At 35.2% G+C, this 25,775-nt stretch overlaps 2 protein-coding genes across 3 annotated transcripts in view; one reads left to right on the top strand and one right to left on the bottom strand.

The window, feature by feature from the left end:
• Positions 1-1,273: 1,273 nt before the first annotated feature.
• On the top strand, positions 1,274-15,420 carry LOC127837672 (PHD finger protein 13-like). Of its 2 annotated transcripts, none has more exons than XM_052364938.1 (5): positions 1,274-1,413; positions 1,785-1,825; positions 7,653-7,754; positions 7,902-8,034; positions 10,083-15,420. In XM_052364938.1, the coding sequence occupies exons 1-5, from the start codon at positions 1,392-1,394 to the stop codon at positions 10,301-10,303; spliced, it is 519 nt and encodes a 172-aa protein (XP_052220898.1). In that variant the 5' UTR covers positions 1,274-1,391; the 3' UTR covers positions 10,304-15,420. The 2 variants fall into 2 exon arrangements, with proteins under 2 accessions (XP_052220898.1, XP_052220889.1); XM_052364929.1 differs by having other exon boundaries at positions 10,080-15,420.
• A 1,879-nt stretch (positions 15,421-17,299) lies between these two features.
• The window catches only part of LOC127837644 (protein AATF-like), a 29,148-nt gene continuing 20,672 nt past the window's right edge, over positions 17,300-25,775 (bottom strand). The window contains exons 11-14 of the mRNA XM_052364892.1: positions 21,309-21,454; positions 18,399-18,479; positions 17,557-17,628; positions 17,300-17,417 (exon numbers count right to left, since the gene is read on the bottom strand). Coding sequence (XP_052220852.1) covers positions 17,360-17,417; positions 17,557-17,628; positions 18,399-18,479; positions 21,309-21,454 — 357 coding nt within the window. The 3' untranslated portion in view covers positions 17,300-17,359. The remainder of the gene's footprint in view (positions 17,418-17,556; positions 17,629-18,398; positions 18,480-21,308; positions 21,455-25,775) is intronic.

Raw genomic sequence — 25,775 nt, 5'->3', positions numbered from 1 at the left:
GAATTGGAAATGGCAACACAAACAAGACCAATGCAAAGAAAAAATGTATATCTCATGATGAGCGCACACTTTTTTAATTGCTAATACTCTTAAACACTCGCTAAACACTTAAAAAAGGATTTCTTCCATATGTCAACATTTTTACCTTATGATACAACCTCCGCGAAGAGATTTTACTGGAACCAGCAAATCTGGATCAAGACCCTGCTGTTACACCAACCACGTGCTTCGAGATACCATAACTGTCCCGGGGTTATTTTTACCTTTTTTAAATTTAATATTATGAACCTAACCATCATCATCATAAATTTTTCGGTTCATCGGTTTGGCCGTTGGGGTTGGGATGGGGGACGACGATACAGAAATCCTCCTCAGGTCTGTTGTGTGTTGCTGTGACTTATTTATCCATGGGAAGGGATAGCCACTCTTTTACATTATCCATCAAGCTTATCTGCTGACATCGGCCAAGTTTATGCTTATCCTTTATAATGTTAATGAATCTAAACGTTTCATGAAGTTTAAAGTTGATGAACCCGAAAGTTTGGTGAAACCTGATGAACCTTTACTTATACCCTTTTTTCAAAAATAAGAGAAAATGATACTACTTTTCATAATGTAATACTTAAACAAAAATAAAATAAAATCCGGATCTGGAAGGATTTTCTTGTGACGGCAAAGATTGTATGTAAAAGCACGAAACGAGCACCCTCCTCCAGCCAGGTCTGTTGTGTGCTGCTGATAGTTATTCTTCATTGGAAAGGGATAGCCACTCTTTTACATTTACCATCGAGCTTTTATTCTGACGGCCAAGTTTATGTTTAAACTTTATGTATGAAGTTTGAAGTTCATGAATCTAAACGTTTGATGAAATTTGACGTTCATGAACTTGAACGTGATGAACCTTTACTTATACACTTTTTTCAGAAATAAGATAAAATGATACTACTTTTCATAATATAATACTTAAACAAAAAAATAAATCCTTCCTGATTTGGTGGTATTTTCTTGTAAGGGCAGAGATTGTAAGTGAGAGCATGAAACGAAAACTCTGCGTGGATATTATATTTATTGTATAGTGTAGTGTAACCAAATATATTTTTTGTAGTGACTGAATCCTCTAAGGAATTTATAATGCGACATAATTTGAGTCATTTTATAAAAATCTAAGTTATATTGCATATTTATGTAATCAAATAATGTATATTTTGATAAAAAGATCATTGTTATGTCATGTGACAATTGTTAACGGAAGTTATGATATGCAAATTCAAGAGTTCATGACCCCGACACAGACATTCGGAAAGAAGCGTCGAAGTTGTGCAAATTTTGATGAAATGACCACTTAAAAACAAGGTTTACTGTTAATCAACTTACAAAAAAGAGATGTTAATATGACGGACAATATATTTAAAGGTTAGGATTTTTATATTTCAAGCTTGTGTATACTTTCGTTCAGTACTTACTTACTTTGCAGCGATTTCGTCCGACTGTTCAGAGTAACGGCCATGTTCATGTCGTTCAGCAACAAAGATTTTTCGCAATGTTGTCGTATTTAAACTAGTTTATGTCCATGGAACTTATAGTTTAATCTGAAACTTGACATTTTGAACTGTCAAAACTTCGGATTGAACGGCGTCTACTCTGTTTTGCAAACATGATCGTTTCCTTTTTCGTCGATATTTTTCGGAATTCAAACAAAACTCCTGTTTTCTTCACATTTGAAATTTGAAATGTTTGTGAACTACATTTCAATAAATAATAAAGATCATTTTATATATCTTCAGCGCCACGAAGCAAAAGAATGCATGGAAGGAGCGATTTTGAGGTACTTAAATATTTTGCTGCAATTGTTTTTAAGTGGTGGGAATTTTCAACAAAATGTACCCCGGTATGGAAAATTTATTAAAATTTCTCCGAAATTTTGACTGTACTCAAAGCATAAGTATCAATAATATAGAGGCTATTTTACTAAATATTGATATAATTATGAACATAATTATTTTTTTTAAGCAGACAACAACCAGTTTATCGATGCAATTGCTAGCTACGTTTTTTTAATATATTTTCCATGCCTGTGGTGCTGTGCGGAGGAGTATCCGGGTTACATTTAAGTAGTTTTCGAGCCTACAATGACAAATCAATCTAAATAACCATGACATCCTTATTGCCTTAAAAAAAAAAAAAATTATCGTGAAAATATAGAGCTCAAGCAGGGGATTGAACCCACAACCGCCGGAGTCATAGTAAGACACTCTAACTGCATTAATAAAGAGCTAGCCCAACAGCCAGGCTGTTGGATGTGACCTTAAATCACTACATTACTTCCTCTCTTAATGTTTCAAGGCCCAAGACACTTCACTACAAGCGATAACAGCTACACAAGCGGCTCCCTGAAACCATTACACAAGCTCAGACCCTTTCACTTATTCACTGTTCTTGTTTGCCTCATCGCAATTATTGTGAAAATACAGAGCACAAGCAGGAGATAGACCACACTACATCCAGAGTAGAAGTCAGAAACTCTAGCCACTTCACTAAAAAGCTAACATCAAGTTGAGCCAAATTGTTATTACTGCCTGTGACATAATAAAGAGCTTCTAGAACCAGTCAAACCCTCCATAGAGTTAAATGACAAAAGCAAAAAATGAAAGTTTCTATTGGTTGAATTGAAGTTAACTTGTTTCTATCCTGGTTACAATTGTAATGCAAAAGCGCAGAAAAATACTTACTTCCTATTTTCCTTGACCTTGTCAACAAGTAATGGGATCGTAAGCATTTTCAAAGGCCGATGCTTCCATGAGCTTTCACAAGTTGGAAGTCCTTATCATAAGGTTGGAAGTCCCATTTTTAGCACGGCGTTTGGAAAAACCCGAGGTATTGTCATAGCCAGCTCGTCGTGTCATCCACCGTCTGACGTCCGCGTCGTGCTAAAACCTTAACATTGGCTCTAAAATATAAGTGCTACCACCTACAACTTTGAAACTTCATATGTAGATGCGCCTTGATGAGTTCAACATGCCACGCCCATTTTAGGGTCACTAGGTCAAAGGTCAAGGTCACTGTGAAAAAATTCGGACAAGCTTTTATTTATTCAAAACTGCACCCGTAGCAGAGCGTGGCACCCGTTATGCGGTGCTCTTGTTATTTCAATATTTTCGTAAATTCTTCCCTATGTGTTTATTGCTGGATGCATACATGTTCCAACTCTATCAATGTCTCGATTATCTTTTGTAATTACGATTTCTATTTTCAAAACCAAAATATGGCGCATATTGACAATGAATGTGTTTAAGAATTGCATAGACCCAGCCTATTTTAAACACGTGTCAGGGGTGGCGAAATCAAATGTCCGAGTTGCCAGAGTCGTACATTTGCTTGTCTGGGCAACTGATTTTTTTCAATTAAGTTGTCCGTGGACGACAAGTTTTTTAAAAGTCGGGTCCAGGTTTACAAAAAAATGCATTGTATTAAAGCCGGAATTAAGTTTTACTAAACCAGATGTTGACATGCGATTACATTGTCAGTGCTATTTGCGGAGCAATCAATTTTAAATACGGGCACTCTCCTGCGCAGTGATCTCCCTTATTCTATAAGAGACCAGGAGCATGCCGCATTTTAAATATTCGGCCCGACTGTTAGACAGTGTACAGACTGGTTTCTTTATTTTTACAATCAGACGGAAATAAAAAGTATCAAAGTAAGATAATCAAAACACGGTCTACCTTGTTATTTAAGACGACTTTAATGGTAAAAATGGAACATTTAGTTTTTTTAATCTTCAACAACAGAGCAGAAACCAGAAGCTTTGAGTAGTCCACGTCCCCAAAAAAACTAAGAAAGATTATGATAAAAAATATGATCTACATGTAAGTAAACGCACCAGAACTTGACCAGAAACTTGGCTCACAGATTTTCAATGGTTACCAGTTGATGATAATCAAATTGCTACCAGTAGCAGCGCAGAGCCTCAGTCTGATGAGGTCGACATATTGGACTAGTTTAATTTGTTAAGATTAGGATGTACTTATGTTCTGTTCAACACATGTTTTAATAACACTAACTTTGCAAGATTAAAAGTTTTAGAAAGTCTTTATATTGTTTATAATATACTGCTATAATGAATGTACTATTGAAATACAACTATAAACAAAACTAGCAAATCATACTCATTTTGATATATTCCACATTGTTTAACATTAATCAATAAATGAGTTTATAATTTATATAAACATTAACGGACAAGTGTTGTTCAGCAAGGGACAAGTTAAATTTCCTAAATGGTTGTCCGTGGACAAATATAGTTTTTTGAGATTTCGCCACCCCTAGTGTTGTATTTAAAAAAACTTATTCAAATTAAACGAAAGTATTTTCAATTTTCATAATCAAACGTATTATCCCGAAAAGCATGGCCAGGTTTTATTATTCACATAAAGTAAAAAAAATTATAGCCACAAAAAAACAATTTCGTGTTTTTTTGTGTAAACCATTAAACTTCCTTTGTACTCATTGATTAAAACCATGTTAAAATAAGACTTCATGTACAAAATTACATCATTCTTCCTTGAGGGTTGAGCTAAAATTTGTTGGGCAGAGAACTTTAAGATCTTTTCTTTTCGTTAATAAAGTGGGTACTTTTTTGCTGCAGTCGTTTAGATGGGTCAGTATAGATCTGTGACATGTGCAGTAATTGTGTATTCATCAGCATGGGGTTTACCTGTATTTGGCTGCCTGAACGTTGATTGGCTGATGTGATTACCATACAGAATTTGATAGACAGCAGAACAAATAATTATTGGCCACTTGCTGAGAATTCATGCCATACAGTAGCTATAAGACAGAGTTTACGGATTGTATGACAAGATTTAGTGTTGAAATTTGTACGTCCTGTGTATTAGAAAACAGCACATATGAGGATTATCGAATGTTCAAGTGTCTTCCACCAGTTGTAAAATAGACTGCTATGGGGTTTAGTATTGCTGTATGAAAAAACTTGTTATTTATACAAAGATTACAAAGTTTTTTTCACTTTTAATGGAAAGTTTCATCATTTGCTTTTAAAGAACACGTCTAAATTTAGATATTATTAACCAGGTTTTCCGAAGGAAAAAACTGGTTATTAGATTGGCGAATGCGGGCGGGCTGGCTGGCTGGCTGGCTGGCGGGCTGGCGGAATGAGCTTGTCCGGGCCATAACTATGTCGTTCATTGTCAGATTTTAAAATCATTTGGCACATTTGTTCACCATCATTGGACGGTGTGTCGCGCGAAATAATTACGTCGATATCTCCAAGGTCAAGGTCACACTTTGAGTTCAAAGGTCAAAAATGGCCATAAATGAGCTTGTCCGAGCCATAACTATGTCGTTCATCGTCAGATTTTAAAATCATTTGGCACATTTGTTCACCATCATTGGACGGTGTGTCGCGCGAAATAATTACGTCGATATCTCCAAGGTCAAGGTCACACTTTGAGTTCAAAGGTCAAAAATGGCCATAAATGAGCTTGTCCTGGCCATAACTATGTCATTCATTGTGAGATTTTAAAATCATTTGGCACATTTGTTCTCCATCATGGGACGGTGTGTCCCACGAAAGAATCACGTCAATATCTCCAATGTCAAGGTCGCCACGACTAAAAATAGATTTAAAAAAAAAAAACAACTTACAAAGGGGGTTAATTTTTTTTGGTCATTTCAAAAGTTCAGTTTGAGTTTTCTCCCTTTATCAGATTTTTTTTTCACAATGAAAACCTGGTTTTGTGACAATTTTGTCCCTTGTTTTACTGTAATTTAAGTTTTTTTAAGTAAATGTCAATATGATAGAAATAAACTGAATCAAATTTATTTTCTCTGGTTTGCGTAAAAGAAAAATGAGGTCAGGTAAAATCTGACAAGGTAGTGTTAATTTCAAAGTTGCCAAACCTCATAATCTGTAAGATTATTTTTTGTCTTTCTACTGGTATTATTGACTAAACATCTTTAAAACCTCTCAATTTTTGATATGTTAAATATGAGTTATATTGAACATGTCAAGATGTATTCTATTTGATGATATTGTTTCTAAATACCTTGCTTTCCACCCCGCAACCCCCCCCCCCCTCCCCCCCCCCCCCCCCCCATGGTACAAATGCATATATTGAGTATGTGAGTCTACCAGCATGAGTTACAGATCAAGTTTGAGCTTGGTTCTGGTCCATTTGACATCTTTAGAAAATTTGTGTGCCTTGGATGTTGTTAACCCTTGCACATATATACCTGTAAGTGATTTTTGGTGTGTGAGTCTAGCTTCATGACTTACAGATCAGTTGTGAGTTGCGTTCCAGTCTAACTATATTTTTTTTCAAATACTAAAACATTATTAGGAAGGATTAAACAAAATTGAAATCCAATCGTAGTGTGTTGGTATTTATATAATGCTTTTAAAGTTTTTCAATCCAATGATTATGATTACTGTAAAACCATTAAATTTCGTGTGGTACGAATTTTCGTGGATTTCGTTGTTCCGCTGAACCACGAATTCAAGTACCAACGATTAATTTTACATTTTAAATCCGAAATCGGTCCTTTCTGAATTTCATTGCCGACATTCTCTATTGTTTTCGGTTATCTGAGATATTTTATTGTGATATGCTAGGTAATACAATATGTTGTTTTCTTGATAAGTGTTTGAGTAATAATACTTTTTAAATCAAGCACGGAATTTTAAACTGTACATCAACAATTGTTCTCTTTTACGTGGCGTCGTCCAATAAACAGTTTGTAGATTTACCACATATGTCAATTAGTACCAATTAAAGTTAAAAGAGACATAACGGTTTTCACACCTGTAGTTTGCGGACCTTATTACTCAATTGTTACTACTAGGGGACCGATTGAGCAGAGAAATGCAAATATTGTCAAAACAACATTGATGGCAATTAGCGAGGGGGACTCACAAGATGGCCGCTCGCTCTTATCGACAATTATCGGCAACACTTTCATGCTTCAGTGCACATTAATCACAAGCCTTGTTGTCAACACACATTAGCAGATTATTCTTCGTTATTACTCTGGTTGTTTTAAGAAAAGTTTATTTATTATGACTGTCAATCTTCCCCGAAAATTTGAAATCCACGAAATTACATGTCAACGAATTAGTTGTTTTTTATTAAACCACGAAATTTCATACAGACGAATTTCTATACGTTTACAGTACTTAATTACTTTTTACTGGGTGAGGCTTAGCAGTTCTGATAAATTATATGGTACTGTGTGCCCATTCCATACTTATTGCTGTAACTTACAACGCCCGAACTTGAAAGGGGTAAATGTATGTAGAAATCATTTGCAAAACCAATCTATACCCAGTTATGTGGCCAGGCTGAAATTCCAACTTGCATGCCAAGGGTTAACAAATGAGGTAGTATTGTATGACTTAAATGTAAGTGTTGCGAATATAGGTTTATGACAACATTCACTCTTTTTTTGTACTAAGAGACTCAAATTTAAACGATAACTTTGCGTTTTCTTAATTGTATTCTATTGGAAAGTCAGCTTTTTACTTTGTATTACCTATGAATATGATTGCTTATGAAACAATAAGATAAATTTACCCACCTTTTTCTGGTACAAATTTTGACTATTAATTTTTAGACATACGTAAAAACAAATTTCAGTCTGGGATGTCGCCCCCAAAGAAAGGAAGAACAAAGGCTGACTTCTACACATTCTGTTCCTGGGTTCTCACATACACGCAATACGAGCAGTGGAAACAAGACGTAAGTAATCTCTATTTGTAAAACATAATATAATAGATGTATGCTGGTATATTACATAGAAATGATTATTGGAATAGCTAAAATTGTAGATGTTATATGTTTCTCAACTTTCTATTTGCTTAATTGTGTTTATTTTTGTGGTTGCAGGAGATTCGTTCACGAGACAACACCAGTCCAATGGACAGTGCGTCCAGTACAGCGGAGAGTTACACCTCTGAGTCCACATTGTCTTCTAGCAGCAAGGATGACAGTTCTCGTGTACTAGACATGCCTGACTCAGGTACTTTTTAGTTTCACTTGCAACAGTTTGCAATAAATAAATTTATGCCAAGTTCGCTGTACAGAAATGTTTTTCATGAAAGGAAATATAAAAGATCTTTCCTAGAAGTTGCCAGGTACTGCTCAGCATCAATTTACTCAGAAAAACTGGAAACTGTCTTAGGCCGTTGACACTATAAAGGTTAAATAATACATGCAAACTCGTTTTGTTTAACTTCCCTGGCTACATTTTAGGAAATTGAATTTTACCAAATTAATAATGCCAGTTGAAAAAGAACTTTTCATATTTCATTGTACACTTTCTAGCTCTTGTTATCTGCTTTGTTGGTTCAGGCATGTGTTCAACTTGAAGTATGTTTATTATTTGTTACATAAAAAACATGAAAATTATAATGGGTTCCAGGGCTCTCGGAAACGCTTAATGAAGCGTATTTGTTTACGCAAAAATTTGTATTAATGGTAACTCTGACAGTACCGGTATGTGCATGCTTCCAGTATGTAGTATTGAATAATGATGTTTGAAATGGCCACATACTGATATGTTACAAATTAACAGTTTTAACTTCTCCACTGCCCATCTGGGGATTCACATCAAAGACCTTTGATGTCTGCTGACAGCTTGCAATTATTTTTAGGCAGAGGTTTAACTGATGCCATTGGTTACAATGTTGTGAATGTCAAAGATTTGTGTATTTAATTGGTTTTATATATTTGTTGTTTCAAATGGAAATTTGATTGCAAAGTAATTATAATGTTTTGTTTAAAAAAAAGTATACAAGTGGTGTGTGTATGTTAATATATTAAGCACTTTCATGCACACCTTCCAAAAGAGAGTTGCTTTTTTTAACATGACTTTTTATCTTAATAACAACAGAGAGAATATAATGAGAGGGATTCATAATGGACTTTTGTTTTTGGGTTTTCAACTATGAAACCAACACTTATTATTATGCCCCCCTTCGAAGAAGAGGGGGTATATTGCTTTGCACATGTCGGTCGGTCGGTCCGTCCACCAGGTGGTTTCCGGATGATAACTCAAGAACGCTTGGGCCTAGGATCATGAAACTTCATAGGTACATGGATTATGACTCGCAGATGACCCCTATTGATTTTGAGGTCACTAGGTCAAAGGTCAAGGTCATGGTGAGCCGAAATAGTAAAATGGTTTTTGGATGATAACTTAAGAACGCATACGCGGCCAACAGGTCAGAATGTTTATCTTGATGAAATCTGGGTTGGGATTGTATTTGGGTCATCTGAGGTAAAAAACTAGGTCACTAGGTCAAATAATAGAAAAACCGTCAACAATTTGTTTGTGTAGACAGTAGAGGTCACAGTTTTCATCCAATCTTTATGAAATTTGGTTAGAATGTTTATCTTGATGAAATCTTGGTTGGGATTGTATTTGGGTGATCTGGGGTCAAAAACTAGGTCACTAGGTCAAAAACTAGGTCACTAGGTCAAATAATAGAAAAATGTTGTCACAGTTTTCATCCAATCTTTATGAAATTTGGTCAGAATGTTTATCTTGATGAAATCTGGGTTGGGATTGTATTTGTGTCATCTGGGGTTAAAACTAGGTCACTATGTAATATAATAGAAAAACCTTGTGTAGACATTAGAGGTCACAGTTTTCATCCAATATTTATAAAATTTGATCAGAATGTTTATCTTGATGAAATCCAGGTTAGGTAGTATTTGGGTCACCTGGGGTCAAAAACTAGGTCACTAGGTCAAATAATAGAAAAACCTTGTGTAGACAATAGAGGTCACAGTTTTCCTAATTTTTATGAAATTTGGTCATAATGTTTATCTTGATGAAATCTGGGTTGGGATTGTATTTGGTTAGTCAGGTGAGCGATTCAGGGCCATCATGGCCCTCTTGTTTCCTTTTGGACTCCTACTTTTTCCAAGTTAGGAGTCCAAGGACTTGTGTTTTAAAATTCTAGTGAGACCGCTGGGTTCCAATAACTTTTTCATTTATACAAAACTAATGGAATTTGTTATTTGAATACAATTTTTGTTCAACTATGATCTGCATTTCAGAAGATGAAAGTTGGGAAGTCATCACCTGTTTCTGCCTAAAGCCATATGCAGGGAGACCTATGATAGAGTGTTCAGAATGCAACACTTGGATCCACCTTTCCTGTGCGAAGATCCGAAAAACCAATATTCCAGAAACTTTTGTGTGCAATCTCTGTAAGGAAAAACAGTTCAAATCACGCAAGTCAAGTAGGGTGAGATTTGAAAACAAGCGGATCGCTGTCTAGCTATGGGGGTGGTGTTGACTTCAGGTCTCCACAAGATTTATTGCCTGTTTAATTGAAGTCAAGTGTTTTATGATGTACTGACTATGATATTGTGATGTTTAGGAATGGCCGTGCATTTCTTGTTTTCTCTGGGATCCATGGTCATGGTTGTAGACATTATGACTGCCAAGGTATACTTTGGTGACTTGCAACACTACATAACCAGGGTGAAGAATCAACGGGGTTTTCAGGGGTTTACACACAGGCTGGACTGTGAATGTAAATCACACCGTTAAGAACATTATCTTTGCAAATATCTTAAGTTATTGAAATACATTTGCAAAAATTGATAGTGCATAAGACATTTTTCTTGCAGTTTGTGACGATATCTTAAGGTATAAGATTAAATCTTTGAATACGTCTGAAATTGGTGACAAAATTTCACGGTGCATGAAACTTGACGTGTACAATGAATGCAATCAAAAATGGAATTTTTGAACAAGAACACATGCTTATTAAATAAAGTAATTCTGGTGTATTTCGCATTGCCATACACAGCATTAAAATCTGTCTTTTGTGCACTAGTTGAAATTCTTAAGAAAACTTTTTTTTAAAGTTATTTGAAATTAAGCACACTTACCGTCGTGTATAAATCCAATAAAAATTATAAAGTTAAAAGGTGGAATCCCAAAAAGTCACGTGATCCTGCACGCTGTTAGTTAGATTTCATGAGATGTATATATAATATATTATAATGAGAAGTTCATGTGCTTCAGATACATGGTTTATGTCATAAAATTGTGTGTTTTGGAAATATTGAGAATGGAATGTATTTTCTTGTGGCATGATTGTTAGCTGTAATAGTTTGGCATCATTTAACAGGAGCTGAAAGATATTCCCTAAAATATTAAAATGCTGTACTTTTTTAGCGATGAAAGAATTACCTACTAAATGGTTGAGTTTGATCAATGGAAAGAATTTCACCTTCTCAATAATAAGTTTGATCAATGATTATATCCCACTGAAATGTGATTATCATAACATCCATTACGTTCTCAATCAAAATGGGACTGTTTCAGCAGTAGAAAATTCCTGCTGCAAGTAGAAATGTGCAAAACAAAAACATTTAAGAACATAATTTATGAAAAACAGAGTTCATGATTGTCTGTTTGATGTTGCCAAGCTGTACAGTGTACAATTGAGCATTACTAGGGGAACAAAGGGCTTAATGAAAGTGCGTAAAGTGTACCAGACCAGTCTGTGCAGTCAGCAAAAGCTAATCACGGACAACACATATATGCAGAGACTTAATTTTGTTCGTTAAGAGACTAGCTTTAAACTAATATTTTCATAAAAGCAAGTGTCATCCCTACTTAGCATACATGTGTACTGCACAGGCTTATCTGGTACGACACTTAAGGCACGTACATTAATGTTTTCTTAGAGTGTGACTATAAATTGAACAATCAAATGGACAGTTATTACGACTAGGATATGTAGACAACAACTAACCTGTTACTGCTTATTGGCTGTATTGAACTTAACCAATTGTCTGGAACAAAATATTGTAGAAAGTGTTAGAGCCTTTTGTCATTTATCAAGTTATCCAGGCATACAGGGTAAAATTATTATTGATGGTATTCTTTTATTTAGGTTTTAATTCCTACATTTTTTACCTTTTTTGTGTAAGAATATCCTGATATTTAAAGGTTAACTTGTCTATGAATTCTTTTTTAATTGTTTATTACTATTTTTCATGAATTTGTGTTGGTCCACGCAACCATGAAATAAAATGTTACAATTAAATTTTTATTTCCGAAATTAATATTAATAAAATTAAGATCTGATGAAATTGCTGGATTTTATGAATCCATGAAATGTTTTGTTAATGAAAATAAAAGAATCCACAGTGTTACAAGTAATGAGTTTACTATGTAAAATAAACAAATAGAACAACTCAGAGCATATTTCATAGACAATTATTTCTTAATACAATTATACATTCTAAATACGACTTTTCTGGTAAAGACCAGAGCTTGTCATCTCCTATGATCTCAGTGTCTGACTTCCACATCACATTGTACATGTAACTTCAACTATGTAAATTAGCAATGTATATTTGCATAACTTCAAAAATGTAAATTTATTATATACATAATTTAAAGAAGTTTATTGGGTTTTTTTTTCTGCATAACCTACACCACTGTGACAGAGATAATTATTTGCATATTAAATTATCATATTTTTTTAACATGAATTTTAATAATTGTCACAAGAACTCTTTTGCTATACTTTTTCTTTTCTATATGTCAATTGATAAGTTCTTGATTACCAGTGTTTAGAGAAAATACTTTCCAAAGATTTTTTTTCTAAAAACAACATCTTTGGCGGAAACTGAAGTTATCTTTTTATTAGAAATATTCTTAATACAATGGTTAATTTAAGCAGGGAAACTTGTTGAGTTAATTAGGAAATTACTTGATCAGACAATATATTCTTTCAATATATAGTTTTATTTAAATGCTGCAATATGTGCTATGTTTACGTTTAATCATGTTGTGCATGTTAATGTCTCATGCTGTTCTGTGCTGATTTGACTGTTTTGTACTTCAGTTTTTGTTGTTATAGGAACATTATAATGCATACATGTATTTTTATTATTAATACATATAGTCTTTTACTGTTTAACCAAATTTGTTCACGTTTCGCATACTGAAAGTATAACAATTGTTAATACACATACATAACTAACTGAGGTAAACATAGCTCACACAGTCTTAGTTATTTATTGTCTAAGTTCCCAAAATAAAAAGAACATTTGCTTTTTTGGATAAATGATTAAATTTGATTTCACCCATACACAATTTAGCTAATTAATATCTCACTCTCTCATACAAAGGATTAATAAAGACGTTTTTGTGTAACCATTCATGAAGTAAATGTTAATCATTCACAGAATTCAGAAGATACAAACTTTTATCTTGTAAAACAAGTCTTTCTAAGATTTGCAGCAATACATTAAAAATACATGGTTCCGTTGTTATAGATCATTTTGATACTTTGTGTGCTAGGCATTTCTTTATTGATTTACCGGGTATCTATAACATCAATTGCATTGGCCTCTATGGTAATAAGTACACTTGTTTTGAGTTTGCTAGCAGGTGTCATGTGCTAAAAACAAGCATTTACAATGAATGAGCCTGCATTTGTATTTTTAACTAGAGATATTTATAAGCATACATACTTGTATGAAATGTGGCAAGTTTTGTGTTGAGTGGAATAGCCGCATAGAGTTAAAAGTTTTTGCTGGTGAGGATTTTTTTTATAGGCTTGCCAATTTACAGTTCAGTGTTAATGATTGCAGATGGTTTGAATAATCCAATAGATTTGAGTTTGGCTTTTGGAAAAACTGGGCTTAATGCATATACATAGTGTCCCAGATTAATCTGTGCAGACTAATCAATGACAATACTTTCGCATTTTACTAAATATATATCAATTTAAGAAACTCTCATCCTTACCATAATACAGTCCAGGCCAAAATTATTGTCAAAGATTAACCTGTGCAGACTGCCTTGGCTTATCAGGGATAATATTTAACACACATCCATCAAGCCCAGTGTACACAGAGGGCTGCACATTTGTGTTGAATCGTTTGGCTTTCCAAATTAGACACACAGACAAACAAAGGTTATTAATATGTTTTCCAAGTGGTGTTTTATCAACAGAAATGATATTTTACTGATGTATTGTTGTTTCCCATTTAACATTATCAAATTCATTTGTAAATACAGTCCAACCTGAGACCAACGGTCAGTCAAGGAAAATGGCAAAAGTGGCTGTTGTAAACAGGTGACCTCTGTTCTCAGGTGACCACTTTTTAGATGGTTGGTCGATTGGTAGGATTGCTATTAGTTACACACAGTGTAATGCTATCAAAGGCTGTTTGCTGATAAAAAATAGTAAAATAAAATCAATGATTTCTTTTGAATTAATATTTTAAAAATTGATTTAAAATTATACCCATTGTTTAACTTATGAATTTATCAATGATAGTACTGTTGTTTACTCCTGCATCTCAGTCGTCCAGTAAATCGGCCAGTTTGTATTACATGCATGTTTGTCAGAGGAGATTTTTAAATAACGGTCGTTTGTTATAAAGTTGCAATTCGATGTCTTTCCCCCCAAAAAACAATCACTAATGCTTATATCAACTGCTTATAACAACACTTGCTAGCTAAGTTTTGTTGTCGACACCTGATTACTTCTCAACACCCTATTATCCGTTTTTTCCCAGTGGGCCACCTATATCATATCAAAGGCAGTATATGCAATAAGATTCTTGAGCCGCAAAATAGACGCACAAAAGACGCTTTAGTGAAAAAAAGGAATATTGATTTGAGTGTTTATTTTTCGCACCATGAAATGACTGCCTCTTTACGGCGATACAGGTGAAAAATGGCTGACAGAGTGAAATATACTGTTGGTTGGCCAATATAGCCAGGGGACTGTAATTCTCAGCTGTGATAGAGATTGATTTCCGTCAGGGGAGTTGGGGGTGGGCCAAGACTGACAGTTGAAGGCAGGGCAGGTGACCGCTGTTCTCGGGTGACAACCAAGTCAGGTTGGACTGTATAACATACTTAATTGTCTATATGCCAATGAATTTCATTGCAAGTATTCAAATGTGTTAAATTCTGGTTCTGAATTTTACTTTGGCATTTTTATCTATGCCAGAAGTTTTTACAAATCTAAGTTGGAGATCCTTTTATTGATTGTTGTATATCTTATGCATGCCTTATGTTCATTTTTTTTTGTTACAAAGAAGACACAGTCACCTTTGGTATTCTTAATTTTGTTTCAAACTGTATTTTCAAATTTTGATGTGCCATGCAAAACCGTGATTTTCTTTCAGTCAGTTTTCTCTTGTCAACCAGCCAGATGCTTCAATATTCTAGTTACAATTTAAGCTACACATGCAAATGTCATGTAGTTGTAACAATACCTGCATCATTTCTGTAAAAACCTCATGCATTAAACCGTTTTGTTTTTGTTACAGGTTCCACTTGTATATCATAATTGTAATTATTGTTGAAATGTAAAAAGTTGATACTTATTAAAGCATTTTTATCATAAAATTTGTAAGGTTTCTTTTTGAACATGTTCAGTTTCAGAATCGAATAATACTTGTAGCATGATCAGCAAAATATGAATATCAATTTGCCATGAAGAAAATCATCCAGAGTTCATAATTTTAAATGGATATTCATATCTGCATAGCTTCCATCCATTATAATTTTGGGGCAAATGGGAGATTGAGCTAGTCCTCAAACCAGTTTACACGCTGAATGCTATACATTGGCTGTTTCAAGGTGGTGATACCATTTTAATCATTTTATGTTCATAGTGTCCTATTATCAAAGTGGAAAGAAACCATAATTATCTCCTGATGAGTTTATAATGTTTTATCACTTGCTATAATGTGTATGCTTTTGAAATATTTTTGTTTTTAAGAATTTGTGCCAGTTCAATACAAAAGGACCATGAATAGTCCTTAAATGGGTTACCTAATTAACAGAAATGCAAATTGTCAAATACTTTTTTTCATGACACTTCACTCATATTGAAACACAGCTAAGATATTGCCAAGATAATCAATCTGACCCAACTTCATCAATATTGAGTAATAAATGTGGCTTTTAGTGTGGACACAATATTTCTATTAGATTTCAACAGGTGACCTAGCTTTTGGACGCATTTGACCCAGATTAGAATTCAGCCTTAATTTTGTCAAGGTAAACCTTCAGACAGAGTTTCATCCGATCTGATCATAACTAATAAATATGGCTCATAAAGCAATAATATGATTTTTCTAAGAATAAACCTGGTGACAAATTTTGGACACATGTAACCAAAATTGGAACTGACCCTAGATATTTTCAAGAGGAACATTCATCCAAATAAAAAATACAAACGCCAGAGTGCAAACATTGAACATGGTAAAAGTTGCTCCAGATAAAGTTACAGAGTGACCATGATAGCTCAACATCAACACTTAATAAGTTGAGACAAGTATATAGAACCCTATAGAAGCATTGCATGGATAAAATGGTTGATTTAGTGCATCTTATTGTTTCAATACTTTTCTAATGTTCAAAGGATGTTGTTTTAAAAATCTGCAAAAAAAATAATCATGCCCCTAGTTTGAGTATGGACATTTCAGCAACACATTGGCATTTGAGCTAAGGACGTAGGCCATTAAACAACATATCATTACACAATTGAACACCTTTGTAAAGTTATGATAAAATAGTGCGATGAATAATGAATTTACAGTCTGCACAAGCTCTTATTTGAACAGTCACCTTATAAACCATAGTTCAGCCAGGAATACAGGTCTGAAAACAGACGTGCTGAGAAATTAAAACTATCAATGTGTACATTGAACATGGAAGCCCTTCCTACATGTCTGTGGAAAGGAAAATAAGTGTAGAGTTAACACATCACGTTTTTTACTGCAAAACAGTTGTTTCACTTATAATGCCTATTTTACATTGTAAAGTGACGTTGTAGCTGCATGTGATATAAGTCTAGATAGGATGACAAAGTTCACTTATAATTACCAAGGTGCAGTGTAAACGATCAGTATTATGCCCAAATTTGATCTTATATCTGAACATTGACCTCCATCTTTGAGCCAGGGACATTGGTCTTACATGCGACGTGTGTGACGCTTAACAAGATGACAGGCAAGTTAAGTTAAATTTGCCTGCTGATTGATGAAGTTACAGTCAAGACATCCCCTATCATACCAATTTTACCTTAACCTGTGAAATTAACTTTCAATGAAATAAGACAGGTATTAAAGGGCACATCTCCTGATACTGAAATCTTATGGTAATGTATATTTAAATCGCATGATGAATGATAAATTTACGGTCCAGATGCAAGTGTTAGAGTTAATGAAAGCAGGCGATTACAATATGAAATCATAAATGAAATTAACACAAAGCCAAGAAGATTAATAAACCATTTATTTTTCAGTAATAACATTTCAGAAGATAAAACAACACCGTATCAGACGCCATTAGAATTGGTGAATCTTGAGCCAAACAGAGACTTGAACAGGTCATCTCTGAAATAAACAGAGAACATCATTTCATAAAAGAAAACAAGTGAATTACTGCCATTATCTGAAGACTTCAACAAAAGACCACATAATCTCAAGTAACACAATACATGTGTACATCAGATAAGATCGTTAGTCATATTACCTGGCCTCCTGCGTCCATTCACAGTTGTCTATGGGTGCCATGAAGTTTACCAGCTTTTTGTGCACATTATACCTAAAACAAGATAGACAAGACAAGTGTCAATATGGCAGGGATGCCCCCACATCAACTGATGTGTGAGCCGCGTTCTGAGAAAACTGGGCTTAATGCACGTGTGTAAAGTGTCGTCCCAGATGAGCCTGTACAGGCTAATCAGGGACGAATATTTCCGCTTTTATGGTATTTTTTAGTTTCAAGGAAGTCCCTCTTTACGAAAATCAAGTTTAGGAGAAAAGTGTTGTCCCTGATTAGTCTGTGCTGACTGCACAGGCTAATCTGAGACAACACTGTAAGCACATGCATTTAGCCCAGTTTTCTCAGAATGCAACCCGTGTCAAAACTCTTCTGTCTTAAACAACCTGTTTTATCAACCCATAATTTGACCCTCACTGTTGAGGTAGAGAGATAGGGGATAAACATGACATGTCATCTTCTGTTGGGGGTAATAGGTGGCACCTTATTTTAAAATCACCCGACAAATTACAAAGAAACGAGAGGAATTTACAAGCTGTGTATTCTCCAAAGTTGACTTTCCACCTCTTAATGTGATCTTAACCTTTGAGGTAGAATACTGATGTTGCAATCAATACATTGACCAATGATGGTTTACATTTGCGATAAGTTATTTTAAGATCCATTATCATATGGCAAAGTTATGGTTGTAACAAGGAATTTCCGACTAAGACTTGTATAAATGAAAGACTATATTTCATTGGAATGAAGCTTACAAATCAAAGCATATTCATTTGGTATCAAGACTGATTATTAACTAAAACCTGGCCCACCTGACTTTGCGACCCTTGCTTGCTTTTGTATCCACTTTTTTCTTGTTCTTTGAGCGCAACTTCTGGATCTCCAGCCATTGTCTGTAAAGCCAGACAGAGAGAGTAATAGAGTGAAGGGTCTTTATGAATTAAGATTTGAGGCATGTCATGAAACATTAGACTTTCTGCTTTTGCGCCCTGTTCAGGCTGATCTGGGACGTCACTCAGACTGGTTCTCCTACAAGACTTCACTCACTTAGACTGGTTCTCCTATACGTCACTCAGACTTGTTCTCCTATACGTCACTCAGACTGGTTCTCCTATACGTCACTCAGACTGGTTCTCATACAAGACTTCACTCACTCAGACTGGTTCTCCTATACGTCACTCAGACTGGTTCTCCTATACGTCACTCAGACTGGTTCTCCTACAAGACTTCACTCACTCAGACTGGTTCTCCTATACGTCACTCAGACTGGTTCTCCTATAAGACTTCACACTCTTATAGCTTTTGTAAATACCATAATTCAAAATAGGATAACTTGATCTTGCTGTTTGTTTAAGTTAACTTCATTGTCTACTGTAATCAAATATAATTATGTTAAAAAGTGTTCAATGAAAATGTCAAAATGTGTTCTATGCTAATGAGACTTTTGCACAGCCTCAAGAATAAGCCCGAGTTACCTAGTAATGGCTCTGGCACAAATATCGCATTGTGTATGCTATGCCAAAAATTGATTTTTTAAATTCACAGCTGATTCTTATCAGTTTTTTAAGTTCCTACAAAAAGTAAAAGATATCCCACAAATACATGCCAATAGTTATGTTTAATTTGTATTTTCTTAGAAGTACTTATCATATCGGACCAGAGAATGTCAGAATGATTTCCCTAATGTTTCTTATCTGTTTGAGGATATATATTAAGTTTACATAGAATTGACACATTACCCCCATAGAGCTCCTTATATTCAGAGAAAAACTTTTTTAACAGAACCAGAAACATCTACAAATCAGGAAACAGTTTATTTTTCTACATATGCATGTGTAAAAACTCGTATACATAGTTACCTATATCCCAAAAACTGGACTATTTTATATCCTGTTTACTTATTACTAAACATAACCCCTCTTAAACGTTTTTTTTTGTCACACCTCCACCATAGTGCCAAAAGTCTTTGTACTTCAGATTAAAGTGTTATCAAATTAATAAACACACTTAACAAATAATTACATTGTAAACAAGATGTGTTTGTGAAACACTATGTCCCCATATATTTGACTTTGAAGGACGACCATGACCTTTCACCACTAAAAATGTGCAGCTCCATGAGATACACGCGTATGCCAAATATCAAGTTGCTATCTTCAATATTGCAAAAGTGTACATTAAATGAGCGATTTTGACCCATATATTTGACCTATGACCTTGCAGGATGACCTTGACCTTTCACCCCTCAAAATGTGCAGCTCCATGAGATACACATGCATGCGAAATATGAAGTTGCTATCTTCAATATTTTAAAAGTTTTGGCGAATGTCAAAGTTTGACTCAAACCAACAAACAAACAAACCAACCAACAGACAGGGCAAAAACAATATGCCCCCACTATAGTGGTGGGGGACATAAAAATAATAAAAATAGTGACTAATGACTGGGAAGGCATTGGTCACATGAGATTAGCATAAAAAGCATATTCAGCTTAATGCACGTCTATGAGCCCTGCTATAGGAAAACCGGGCATAACAAATGTGCAGAAATAATCATCCCAGATTAGCCTGTGCAGTCTGCACAAGTTTGAAAAATAGCTGTGTAGGTGAAACACAATGACCTCTAAAACACTTTGAAGCCACACCTCAGCTATGTCCCAATCAAAAACATCATAATGAAGTGATGATCAATATATATTTGACAAAGTTACATCCTTGGACTCTTAAATAACTAAATTGCGTACCTAACAGTTACACTGATGAAAATACAAGCATGTGAAAAATATGGGGTTTTATGCCTTTATTTCAGTCATCAATGGACCAGAACATAACTTAGCCTTGATCTGAAAATTCATGCAGGCAGACTCACACAAAAAAAACGGGAAAAATCTGAAAGTTTCCGAAACAAAATCAAGAAAAATGTTATTTTGAGAAAATTGTTACGGCCTGTAACTTTGTCAAAAACCAAGAACCAGAACAAAACTGGAACTTGATCTGACAGTCATTTAGTAAGGCTCAAACACCAACTAGTTGACCCAATTTCAATAGGGGTCATCTCATGTCCAAGGCCAATGCACATGTGAAGTATTAGGTCATATAGTCAATCCTTTGACGAGTTATTGATTGGAAACTATTTTCACACTTATTGTGACAGTGACCTCGACCATTGACCTAATGACACCTATTTCAATATGTCATCTACTTTCCAAGGCCAATGCACATGGAAAGATCAAGCCATCGGTAAATAAGTTGACAAGTTATTGATCGGAACCGATTTCAAACTTAGTTCCCTCCGTTCACAAATTATTGATTTGAAACAATTTTCACTCTTAGTGTGACAGTGACCTTTGACCCTAATTTCAATAGGGGTCATCTACTGGCAAAGGCACATGGGAAATATCATGCCAATTGGTCAATTCCTTCACAAGCGAACTGGTCTACAAACAGACAGAGATCCAGCAAAACAATATACCCCCTCTTCTCCAAAGGGGGGAATAAAAATATAAATGACAAAGTAACCATAAACACTTTAACTTGTATGTACTTGTGTACTTGTTAATTAAAGAGATGCTCTTGATACACTCAGATAAATTACTTCCTCTCAAAATTAAAATCCCCTCTAAACCAGACTTCTGATACACTCAGATAAATTACTTCCTCTCAAAATTCAAATCCCCTCTAAACCAGACTTCTATCATGGTCCAGAACCTGATTTCCCTGTACCTGCTTAAAGCGACTGGATCATTAACATCTGATGTCTTTTTCTCAATAAGTTCACGCAACATCTGGTGGTAGAAATCGTCATCATCAAAAACTTCAGCATCATAATCCTTCAAGTTGTCATTGGAAACATCAGGTTGCTCCGCCAACTAAAAATATGAGAATGTTCATCTAAAGTTAATATTAGTTTATATAACACATGTTTTGTATCTGGGCAAGGTAGCTAAACATTTAAATGGCCAGAAATAAAGCTAACAACCACATAACTTTGGGCATTAAAAACAAGAAACCGTCAGAGAAGGGTGATGCTCCCCATAGGTTTTTTTTGTCATAATATTGCCCTATATATTCAGACAAGAGGGCCATGATGGCCCTGAAGCGCTCACCTGACTAACCAAATACAATCCCAACCCAGTTTTCATCAAGATAAACTTCTATTGTCTACACAAGGTTTTTCTAATATTTGACCTATTGACCTAGTTTTTGACCCCACGTGACCCAAATACAATCCCATCCCAGATTTCATCAAGACAAAGATTCTGACCAAATTTCATGAAGATTGGATGAAAACTGTGACCTATATTGTCTACACAAGGTTTTCTATTATTTGACCTAGGGACCTAGTTTTTGACCCAAAATGACCCTAATACAGTCCCAACTTAGATTTCATCAAGATTAACATTCTGATCAAATTTCATAAAGATTGGATGAAAACTGGGACCTCTATTGTCTATACAAGGTTTTTCTATTATTTCACCTAGTGACCTAGTTTTTGACCTTGTGACCTAGTTTTTGACCCCAGATCACCCAAATACAATCCCAACCCATATTTCATCAAGATAAACATTCTGACCAAATTTCATAAAGATTGGATGAAACTGTGACCTATATTGTCTACACAAGGTTTTTCTATTATTTAACCTAGTGACCTAGTTTTTGACCTCAGATGACCCAAATTCAATCACAACCCAGATTTCATCAAGATAAACATTCTGACCAAATTTCATAAAGATTGGATAAAAACTGCGACCTCTATTGTCAACACAAGGTTTTTCTATTATTTGACCTAGTTTTTTACCTAGTGACCTAGTTTTTTACCCCAGATGACCCAAATACAATCCCAACCCAGATTTCATCAAGATTAACATTCTGACCAAATTTCATAAAGATTGGATGAAAACTGTGACCTCTACTGTCTACACAAACAAATTGTTGATGATTTTTCAATTATTTGACTTAGTGACCTAGTTTTTGACCCCAGATGACCCAAATACAATTCCAACCCAGATTTCATCAAGATAAACATTCTAACTAAATTTCATAAAGATTGGATGACAACTGCGACCTCTATTGTCCACACAAGGTTTATCTATTATTTGACCTATTATGTGATCTAGTTTTTGTCCTAGTTTTTGACCCTAGATGACCCAAATACAATCCCAACCCAGATTTCATCAAAATAAACATTCTGACCAAATTTCATAAAGATTGGATGAAAACTGTGACCTCTACTGTCTACACAAACAAATTGTTGACGGACGCACGCACACACGCACGCACACACAACGGACACCGGACATCACACGGTCACATAAGCTCGCTTCGTGACAGGTGAGCTAATAAAAGGAAACGTCTTGAGGGGCATAACTTTAAACAACAAGATGTGTTTGTGAAACACTATGTCCCCCTATATGATGTTTGACCTTGTAGGATGACCTTGACCTTGTGAAGGATAACCTTGACCTTGACCTTTCACCACTCAAAATGTGCAGCTCCATGAGATACACATGCATGCCAAATATCAAGTTGCTATCTTCAATATTGCAAAAGTATTCATAAAATAAGCGATTTGGGCCACATATATTTGACCTCTGACCTTGAAGGATGACCTTGACCTTTCACCACTTAAAATGTGCAGCTCCATGAGATGCACATGCATGCCAAATATCAAGTTGCTATCTTCAATATTGCAAAAGTATTTATAAAACAAGAGGGCCATGATGGCCCTGAATCGCTCACCTGACTCATTAAGATCAGATGAAAACTATGACCTCTATTGTCTACACAATGTTTTTCTATGATTTGACCTAGTGACCTAGTTCCTGACTCTAGATGACCCAAATACAATCCCAATCCAGATTTCATCAAGATAAACATTCTGACCACAGTTCATAAATATTGGATGAAAACTGTGACCTCTATTGTCAACACAAGGTTTTTCTATTTGTTTGACCTAGATTTTTACCCCAGATGACCCAAATACAATCCCACCCAGATTTCATCAAGAATTCTGACCAAATTTCATAAAGGTTGGATGAAAACTGTGATCTCTAATGTCTACACAAGGTTTTTCTATTATTTGACCTAGTGACCTAGTTTTTGACCCCAGATGACCCAAATAAAATCCCAACCCAGATTTCATCAAGATAAACATTCTGACCAAATTTCATAAAGATTGGATGAAAACTGTGACCTCTATTGTCTACAGAAGGTTGTTCTATTATTTGACCTAGTGACCTTGTTTTTGACCCCAGATGACCCAAATACAATCCCAAACCGGATATCATCAAGATAAACATTTTGACCAAATTTCATCAAGATTGGATGCAAACTGTGACCTCTACTGTCTACACAAACAAATTGTTGACGGACGGATGCACGGACACACGCAGGCACGCACAACGGACGCCGGACATCACACGATCACATAAGCTCACCATGTCACTTCATGACAGGTGACCTAAAAATATGTGTCGGAGATAAACATGAACAGTTGTGGTTAAAATCCCATAGAAACAAGGGCTGTTTGTAAAACATGCATGCCCCCCTATATGGGCTATAAGTTGAAGTAGCAGCCATTGTGTGAATACATTTTTTGTCACTGTGAATGGTGGTGGTGGTGGTGGTGGTGGTGTAGTAGTAGTAGTAGTAGTAGTAGTAGTAGTAGTAGTAGTAGTAGTAGTAGTAGTAGTAGTAGTAGTAATAGTAGTTGTAGTAGTAGTAGTAATAGTAGTAGTAGTAGTAGTAGTAGTAGTAGTAGTAGTAGTGGTAGAAGTAGTAGTAGTAGAAGTAGTAGTAGAAGTAGTAGTAGTAGTAGTAGTAGTAGTAGTAGTAGTAGTAGTGGTGGTAGTAGAAGTAGTAGTAGTGGTAAAAGTAGTAGTAGTAGTGGCAGTAGTAGTAGAAGTAGTAATAGTAGACGTGGTGGTGGTGGTGGTGGTGGTGGTAGTAGTACTAGTAGTAGTAGTAGTAGTAGTAGTAGTAGTAGTAGTAGTAGTAGTAGCAGTGGTGGTAGTAGTAGAAGTAGTAGTAGTAGTAGTAGTAGTAGTAGTAGAAGTAGTAGTAGTAGTAGTAGTAGTAGTAGTAGTAGTAGTAGTAGCAGTAGCAGCAGTAGCAGCATTACAAGACCAATACTTAAGAATGATCAAATGGGAAAAGGTAACATAGCACCGGCAGTAAATATGGGGCTCATTTACAGGTCAGATTTGGAATCTCTGCTGTAAAATGAGATTTTGAATGAATTAAAGGGAGGCAAATCTGTAATAAAAAGAACATGCATAAACCGTAGTTGTTTCCCTTGTTTGAACCATGATAAATCCTTACAAGTTTGGAAAGAATTGGATGAAAAATTTGGACTTTATTGCATAAACACCATTTTCTCAATTCAAGGGGAGGTAATTCTGTACTTCATGGACCAATAATGCTCATTTTTTGTAGAGTTCGTGTCCTCATTGATATAAAGACACTGTGCAAATTTGGAAAGGATCGGACAAAAAATGTGGAAGATTTTTGAATGTTTTCACAAAATAGGCAAAAACGAATAAACATACAAAGTTCAACGAGCTCCTGCGGCCATGTTTTTTGACGAATCAAATTTCTTTGAACAACTTTTTCAGGGGAGCCCTCAAAGGTCATCCCTGTGAAATTTTTTGAAAATCTGATGAGCGGTTTCTGACAAGAAGATTTTTTAAGGTTTTTACCATATATGGTCATGGCGGCCATCTTGGTTATGTGATCAAATTTTTTTTAACAATTCTTTTGTCCCACATGAAATTTAGTTGAAATTGGCTTAATGGTTTAGTAGAAGAAGATGTTTACAAATTGTTTACAGACGGACGGACGGACGCCGGACGCTGAATGATCACAATAGCTCACCTGGAGCTATCGCTCAGGTGAGCTAATAAGCGATTTGGGCCACATATATTTGACCTCTGACCTTGAAGGATGACCTTGACCTTTTACCACTCAAAATGTGCAGCTGCATGAGATACACATGCATGCCAAATATCAAGTTGCTATCTTCAATATTGCAAAAGTATTCATAAAATGAGCGATTTTGGCCACATATATTTGACCTTTGACCTTGAAGAATGACCTTGACCTTGACCTTTCACCACTCAAAATGTGCAGCTTCATGAGATACACATGCATGCCAAATATGAAGTTGCTATCTTCAATATAGCAAAAGTTATT

Source organism: Dreissena polymorpha, chromosome 1, assembly GCF_020536995.1.
Source record: "Dreissena polymorpha isolate Duluth1 chromosome 1, UMN_Dpol_1.0, whole genome shotgun sequence".
Taxonomy (NCBI): Eukaryota; Metazoa; Mollusca; class Bivalvia; order Myida; family Dreissenidae; genus Dreissena; species Dreissena polymorpha.
This window is presented reverse-complemented; position numbering and strand designations above follow the sequence as displayed.